The sequence below is a fragment of the Chamaea fasciata genome, unplaced genomic scaffold, assembly GCF_029207755.1.
Source record: "Chamaea fasciata isolate MVZ Bird 193981 ecotype frontalis unplaced genomic scaffold, bChaFas1.0.hap1 SCAF_21, whole genome shotgun sequence".
NCBI classification, from domain to species: Eukaryota; Metazoa; Chordata; class Aves; order Passeriformes; family Sylviidae; genus Chamaea; species Chamaea fasciata.
The window spans coordinates 10619538-10627257 of record NW_027094106.1 but is presented as its reverse complement, the minus strand read 5'-3'; the positions used below and the strand labels follow the sequence as shown (position 1 = coordinate 10627257).

At 60.9% G+C, this 7720-nt stretch overlaps 1 protein-coding gene across 1 annotated transcript in view; it reads left to right on the top strand.

Annotated features, from left to right (window-relative positions):
• Positions 1-768: 768 nt before the first annotated feature.
• MNT (MAX network transcriptional repressor) overlaps positions 769-7720 on the top strand; it is a 30613-nt gene continuing 23661 nt past the window's right edge. Inside the window, exon 1 of the mRNA XM_066201866.1 lies at positions 769-914. Within this exon, the coding sequence (XP_066057963.1) occupies positions 842-914 (73 nt within the window). The 5' untranslated portion in view covers positions 769-841. The remainder of the gene's footprint in view (positions 915-7720) is intronic.

The following is a 7720-nucleotide window of genomic DNA, read 5'->3' as shown; positions in this document are numbered from 1 at the left end:
TCCCTTCCCGCCGGCGGCGGGGCAGGACACGCCAGAGCCCGCAGCCACGCGGCCCCGCAGTCGGTGACCCGGGACAGCTCGGGGAGCCTCTGCGGGGCTGGGGCACAACTCGGGAGCCCCGCGGGGGCTGAGCGGGGCCGGGCCCATTCCGCGGGCACCCGGGCGCGCGGTGCCGGGCGGTGCCGGGATCGCACGCCGGCCGCTGCCCCGGGCCGGGCGTCTGTCCCGGTTGTGTCGGTGCCGGGCCGGGGGTGCCCGGGGAAGCCCCGCCGGAGGCGCGGGGCCCGCACGTGCGCGGGGCGCGGCGGGCGCGGCCCCTTTAAGGCGCGCGGCGGCGCGGGGCGCCCATGTGGAGGGCAGCACGCGTGTTGTGCTGCGCGCCCATTGGCCCGCGCGCGCTGACAGCGCGCCCCGGGCCGCGAGCGCACTGCGGGGGGAGCGCCGCCCGCAAAACGCGGCGCCCGGATCGCGCCGCCGCCGGACCGGCCCGGCCGCCGCCGCGAGTCGCGCCCAGCGCCCGCCCCGGGGCCGGCCCGGGCCGCGCCCGCCCCGCGCGACCGGCGGGGCCGCGGCGCCGTGTCCGCGCGTCCCCGGCCCGGGCCGACCGCCGCGTCCCGGCGCGCCCCGTCCCGTCCGGGCGGCGCCCCGCGCTCCGCTCCAGGTCTTGGCGCCGCCCGCCGCGTAGTAGCGGGGCCGCGCCAGCGCCCGCCTGTTGTGTTTCTGTTGCCACCCGCCATCTTGTCGCCAGCGCTGCGGCCGGCGGGGCGAGCCCGGGGCGGCGCGGGCGGGGCGGGCCCGCGCTCCGGGCGGCGGCGGCGGCGGCGGCGGCCGGGCCCGCGCCATGAGCATCGAGACGCTGCTGGAGGCGGCGCGGTTCCTGGAGTGGCAGGCGCAGCAGCAGCAGACCGCACGTGGTGAGTGACCGTCCGCCCGCGCCTCGCGCGGCCGCGCCTGACAGCCCCGGCCGGCGGGGGTTACACGGGCACCGGCACCGGAGAGGCGGTGAGGGGGAAGGGGGGGGGGCAGCGGCGCGGGCTTTGCGCTGCCGGCGGGGTCCGGCCCGGGGAGAACTCGGCGCGGGCGGGGCAGTGTCAGGGCACGGGGGGGACTCGGGGACAGCGCGGCGGGGGCTCGGCGCGGGGGGGCTGCCCCGGGCCGGGCCCGGCCCCGCTCCCGCCGGGGGCGCCGCCGCCCCCGCCCCGCGCGCTGCGTGTCCCCGGCCGGCGGGGGGGCGGGGCCCGGCGCGTCACTTGCTCGGCCCCGCCCGCCACCACGTGCGCGCGGCCCCGCCCCGCGCGGCCCCTCCGGGGGCTGCGGGAGCCGCCCGGGGCGCCGGAGGGGCCGGGGGAGCCCCGGGAGCCCCCGGGCCGGGCCGGGCGGGCCGCGCCGCCCCCGCCTGCCCCCGCCTGCTGCCCCGCGCCGCCCGCCCCCGCGCCGCCCCGGCCGCTGCGGCGGCCCCGGCCCTCCGGGAGCGGCCATCCGTGCCCCGGGGGCCGCGCAGCAGCGCCGGGCGCGGCGGGGCTGCCGCCCGCGCGTGGCTGCAGGACGGCGGCGCCGGCCCCGCTCCCGCGGCCGCCCCGGCGCGGGGACTCGGGCGGACCGGCGGGAGCGGCGCTTTGTGCCGCCGCCCATTGTGTCGGTGATGAGTCACGCAGCAGACGGGGGATGCGGTGACGAGGGGCCGCGCAGGGCCGGGAGGATTCCCGAGCCCGGAGCACAGCCCAGGATCTGCAGATGGCCGGGGCCGCCCGGTCCGCGCTCCCCGCCGGGCGGGTGGCAGCTCCGGGGCTGCTTCCCAGCCCGTGACAGTCCCCCTGCAGAATTAGCCACCGCCAGCCCTGTGCTGGTACCGGCTCCGGGCTTACAGGTGGCGGCCGTGCTCAGGGTACAGCAGTAAAGCAGCCGGGGCTGGACCCCTGCAGGCTGTTGGGTTTGTCTCCTGCTGCTGGGAGATAACTTCCTCGGCCACCCCGCTGCCCCGTGCTGTGGCAGCATCCTGTGAGCGGGTTCAGTAGGCGATGCTCTGGGTTACAGAGGAGCAGGAGGGGCCTGGCTTGTTAGGCTGGACGACTTCCGAGGCAGGATTTACTGCTGAGCAGGGTGTATAGGCAGGGTAACGCAGCAAAGGAAAGACATCGCGCAGGTTTCTCAGCTCCAGGAGCAGCTCCCAGGGATGCGTGGGGATGTGGTGTTACACAAAGGCTGCTGCAGGCCGGAGCTGCTGCCACGAGCGTGCCCTGGGCTCTGGGTGCTGCCGGGGGCTCAGTCACCGTGCCTGCTGCACACACACACACCAGGGCTGGGCTGCTTGCAGGACCAGCAGCGTCAGTGCAAACGTGGCCACTTCAGGGAAGTCTGAACACCAGGAAGACTGTGGCACGGGAGGGAGGAGCCCTGCAGTGACCTTTGGGTGGCAGGAAGATGTCGGGGGGAGCACAAGCAGAGGAACAGCTGGGAAAGACTGGGAAGTAATGAGTAAGAACAGTAAGGCTGGGTTGGCCTCCTTGCCTTGCCTTCTTCCTCTCCTCCCCCTTGAAATCTTGTGTTCTGAAGAGTGTTGTGGTCTGTGTTATACCCCCAGTTACACTGTGGAGCTCCAGGGGTGTCCAGTATGGCCTGAAAATCAATCCATTTTGGGAACAGCATTAAAAAACATACACTGAACTCATCTAAGGGCTGCTGGGTCTGCAGCTGACAGCCGTGCCTGCTGCTGCTGCTCTAACACTCTTGCTGTAAACGTGTGCCTCCCAGGCATGAATACACTGGTTTACATGGGCGCAGACCCACAGCCTGGGCTCCTTTCTCTGTCTGTTACGTGCAAGCTCCAGAGGCATTTGATTTGAATTAGAGGGTGCTGATTTCTTTGAATTTAGCTTAATCCAAGGATGTTTCATGATCTAAGAAAAACAAATTTCTTTTTAATTGCAAGTAACTGATACTTGTTTTCTTAGGGTTTTTCCCATAGATACTCATCTGTGACTGTCCAGCCTGTGTTTGCTGCTCTCTCGATGCTGCACAGTTCGTTCACAGCCTTTCTTTCCTGAGTGGTGCCAGCGCAGGCAGTGACCCCGCAGCAAGCACAGTTCTGGGCTCTTCCATCTCACCTACCTGCCACTCAGGCACGCTTAATTGCCAGGGAGTGATAACGGGGTGTGGTGGCCAGAAAGGTTTCCTTTGGCCGTGGTGCCACCTTCCTTGTGCCAGTGGGTGAGGAAGAGAACCTGCTCAGACCCCGTGTCCATAGTTGGGCAGTGTCGTGCTCCATGTGGTCTCTCACTGTTGTCTTTCAGCAGATCTCACTATAATGTTGGCATGCACCTCCAGAAACCTTGTGGGGCTTTTGGGCAGCCACTGGCTTCTGTCTCACCAGGGTGCACACAGAGGTCCTGAGCATCTCCAGGGGTGCGTGGCCTCGCCCTTGGCCTCGCTGGCTGCTGCACGCAGCACACCCACCTGGGTTTCTCTCAGGGATGTTAGAGCACCTCCCAGCACACAGTGTGGGTTTATCTATTTCCAGAGGCTTCCAGGTACAGGAGAGCTGCACTGCAGTTCGAGGACAACAGTGCCATAGTGACATGCTTATTCTGGCAATTAGACTTTGACTTCAGGAAGAGCTTTCCTCTGTGACACAGCAGTGTCTGAATTTTGGGGGTGGCAAGGATAATTGTGATGAGATTGCAGGGATAACTGCCTTGGTGCAGCCAGTTCAGGGGATGGTGGTGACTCCCTGTTTTGGTGGGCAGATACCCTTGATTCTTCTCTTTTTCAAGTATGGAGATAGGGTTCCAAAGGCTAATCTGCACATTTCCATTCATTTCCTTGAGAAGAAAGCTGGCTAGAATGTGCAGCCTGTGGGAACAACCCCTGGCACAGCCCCGGGATGGAGGTGCAGCAGTGAGCCCTTGTTCTCAGCACAGGATCGAGGAATGTTACCTGGAGCAAACATGCTTACCTAACAGGCTGGCTGTTATCTGCCAGATCCAGTTTTGCCATGACTCACTGAACTCATTTCACCTGTCTGTGCTCCCTTGCTGGCTGTGTAACACACGAGCAGTGTGTGTGCTGGCTGTGTAACTCATGACTCAAAGCAGCCTGCAGAGAGCACTTGACAGCAGTGGATGAAGTGGGGTCTCAAGAGTTTCTTCTGAAGGCACATCTGTGGGCTTTTGGTCTGTTTTAAGGATACACAGTCTGTTTATAATACTGTTTATTAAGTCCATGTTTGCTGTTCTTTTCCAACCTGTCCATTCAAGGCACGTCATGGCTCGCTGTGTTGCTGCAGTGTGTGCCTCTGTCCCTGGGCCAGAAGCAGGGACAGCCATGTCCTCATGTGCCTAGGAGCAGGTGGGTTGGGTCCTGCCTGCCAGCAGTGCCACTTTTTAGTCTGAACTGTGACACAGAAGCTGTTCAGCTGACAGAAATACCTGGTTTTCATCAAAGTGCATTACTCTGTCTCCCCGTCTCTTAAAAACGCCAGTGCCTGGTGGAAAAGCACAGGCCTGTTGTGTAGGACAGCTCACCTGCTTGGTTGCCCAGGTGAAGCTCCTTGGATGGTGGAGCAGAGTCAGCATGTGCTGTTGGTGCCCACATGGCCCGTCAGCCAGTGCTTTCCTCCACTTTATCCCAAGTGCCACAGAAAGGTACGGGAGGAGCTGTACATCCCTCCAGCCCGCCCAGCTGCAGTGCTGCAGCCGTGACAGTGGCATGCTTGGCGTCCTGGTGACATGATGGTCCTGGGGTTTCTGTAGAGATAAGGCTCTCCAGGATGGGTTTTTTTAGCAGTCTTGATCTGTTTTCTCTTCCTTTGTAGTGCTGCTAAATCCTCACCCTTTATTTCTTTCTTCCATCCACAAAGAGTTAGTTGTAACTAAAATGCAGCTAAAATTACTCTGGAGCTGATTCAGGGTTTCATTTAAGCACTGGAATAGCTTATTAAAGCACAGTGTAGATTATCTGTAGAGACTGGAGAAGCTGTTTTTAGAAATGTCTGCCAGGTATTTATTTAGTTATCGTTGATTCTTCTCTGGGGCTTGGGAGATGAAGTACTTTAAGATTTCTTGACGGTCTTTCCTTGCTGTGTTCCAGAAGTTGCAACAGTTTTGTTGAAAGTAAGTGTTTCCTTATAAGCCATAAAGTACTAATAAAGCGTGTGCTCCCTAGATTTTATCAGGCAAGAGGATCACCCTGTAATTTCTCTTAATTGATTTCAGGTTTGGATACCAAGGTCGCTGGTTTCACTAATGGTCTGTACTGGTTGGTGCTAAGGGGGAATAGTTCACATGAGGGCTGATTTTCCTTTGCCTTTAGAGATACGACGTAAAGGTGTCATCATCCTCTGGCTGAGAAAGTGGAGGTATCTGAGTGTTGTAGTTGTTAGTAGTGAATGGTGACCCAGGCTGCAGGTGAGGTGTGAGCATGTGACAGCAGCGGCAGTGTAGCAGGATTGCTCAGCAGGGGGAGTGTCAGGTAGGGGTCTGGGGTCTCTGAACCCCTCAAACCGACCCCAGGTAGACTGGCTTCGCTCTTGCACCTCCGGAGTGTATTGTGAACTTCGGAGTTCCAACTGTGAAGCATTTCAGGTCCCTTTGTGGACAATGTTCTCCTAAAATATGGTTTAGTTGGTGTTTGAGGTGCTAGCAAGGCCGGGTGTGTGTGAGGAGGAGAGGACGTGGGACAGTTCAGTGTCGGGCTGCAGTGTGAGCACAGCAGTGAGCAGCAGGGGCGAGTGGACAAGTGGCAGTGCCACCGGGTGCCTGGCAGCCAGGTCCCTGCGCAGGGCACGGCCAGGAGGAGCCCACAGGGCTTTGGGGAGCAGTGCCATGTCTTGGGTCTGCCGTGTTACTGGTGAAGAAACAATGGTGCCAAGGGGTGGACACCAAACTGGGAAGTTTCAGCGAAGATGGGAGGGAAAAGTGGGGCTTGTGCTGTTGTCAGTCAGAATTCTGAAGGAGTCAGAAGAGGGTCCCCGTTTCAAAGGGTTCTCAGTCTGCAAGCTTGTTCCTGGGCCTGGAAGTGGTTGTGACTGTGTGCTGCAGCCTCTGGTGTCAGCAGCATTTGCCGTGACTCAGAGCTTGCTTGGCTGATGCTGAGCTTTGCTGGGCTCCAGTTCTGCTGACTGTTCTTATCTCCCCCTTCCTGGTTCTCCCCTGCAGAGCCAGGGACCTGCAGGAGCAGAAACCAGCCTCCAGGCTCCAGCCCGCCCTTCCTCTTGGCATGACTGTCCCCCTTCAGGGCAGCCTTGGGAGCAGTAAAGACTTGGAGACTCATCTGTACCCAGCACTTTCCTGGTAGGAGCCTGGAGCGGCTCCTGCGGGTGACGCTGCTGCATGTCCAGCGTGAGTGACACCCAGGGCACTCCTTTCCAGGGCTGTAGCAGTTCAAGGTATGCAGGATAAGCTCCCAGAAGCATTGAATGATTCAGGAAAACACTTCAGACCATTCAGAAAATGACAGCACAGAACTGCCTCGCAGTTCCTGGAGTTAGAGATGTTCTTCACTGAGCACACACAGAGGTGGGATGCTTGGCCATGCAAAGGCACACACCCTTGATGAGCTCTGGTACTGATAGTGTCCCTAGTGACAAGTGGGAGCATTCAGAGGGCGCTGACATCCCTTAAGGCCTGCTCCCCCAGCATGGCTCCGGGGGCTGGGGCTGTGCCCTGGCTGCTGCCGGCCCCGGGGCACGTGTGGCCCTGCCCGCTGCTCCCTGGCCGGCGCTGGCAGCAGTGCCTGTGACAGATGGGTGGCATTTCCAGGGCAGCAAAAGGGACGAGATATATTTAAACGCGGCGGATTATTAGGTGACAAGGAGTGCCTGGTGCTGTGTACTCCTGGAGCATCGAGGCCCTAAAATAGCACCAGGCCGCCGGTCAGGGATGCTGACCCTGTTCCTGTGACCTCCCAGGACAGGATTTGCTGTTGTGTCCCATGGCTGCCGGTGTTGCTGTCACTGCCTGGGTGGCATGGCCGGGGCCCTGAGGTGCCTGCTCTCACCGTGTGAACCTGCTGGCAGGCAGAGTGGTGTGGGCACGGTGGATTCCAGGACCCCTCGTGCTTGGGCTGTGGTTCAGACCCCCGGGGGATTCTCAGGACTGGTTCCCGTGGTTTGTTCTGTCCTCAGTCCCCTTGATAACAGTGTGAGGAGTGAGTGGAAATTACACGTAATTTTGAGGGGCACCTTTGGATTCAGCTATCCTCTTGCCCAAGGGGATGCCCTGAGCCTTGGCTGCTTTCTGTGTATGGGCTTGCAGGAGTTCCTGTGCTGAGTGTGCCACAAGGGAATGAATGAGCCTTCCGTGTGTCTGGCATGTGTCTGAGCACACAGCGCGATCACCCGTCCTTAGACTGTGACCAGACATGGGTGAGCTTCCTTCATATGGGAAAACATGGAGCCCGGGGGGGCTTCATTCAGAGAGTGCCTTTGGTTTGTGTGCAGCAAAGCGAGCAGGAGACAGAGAGACACATCTTCACCACCCAGTGGGGAAGGGTTCCTGTCCAGAGAGGTGGCTCGGGGCCCTGCAGTCTTTTTGCTGGGGTTGGGAGCATGGGTCCTTTCTGCCTGTGGTTAAGTCAGACCCAAGAGGACAGTGGCTGTTCAGTGTTAGATTTTGGCTGAAAAAAAAAAATCCTTGAAAAAAACTCTTTAGCTGAAGGGAGCAACACCAAAGGCCTTGCTGGCAGGTTGTCAGCAGCCCGAGGGCTGCACCTGCTTCCAGAGACA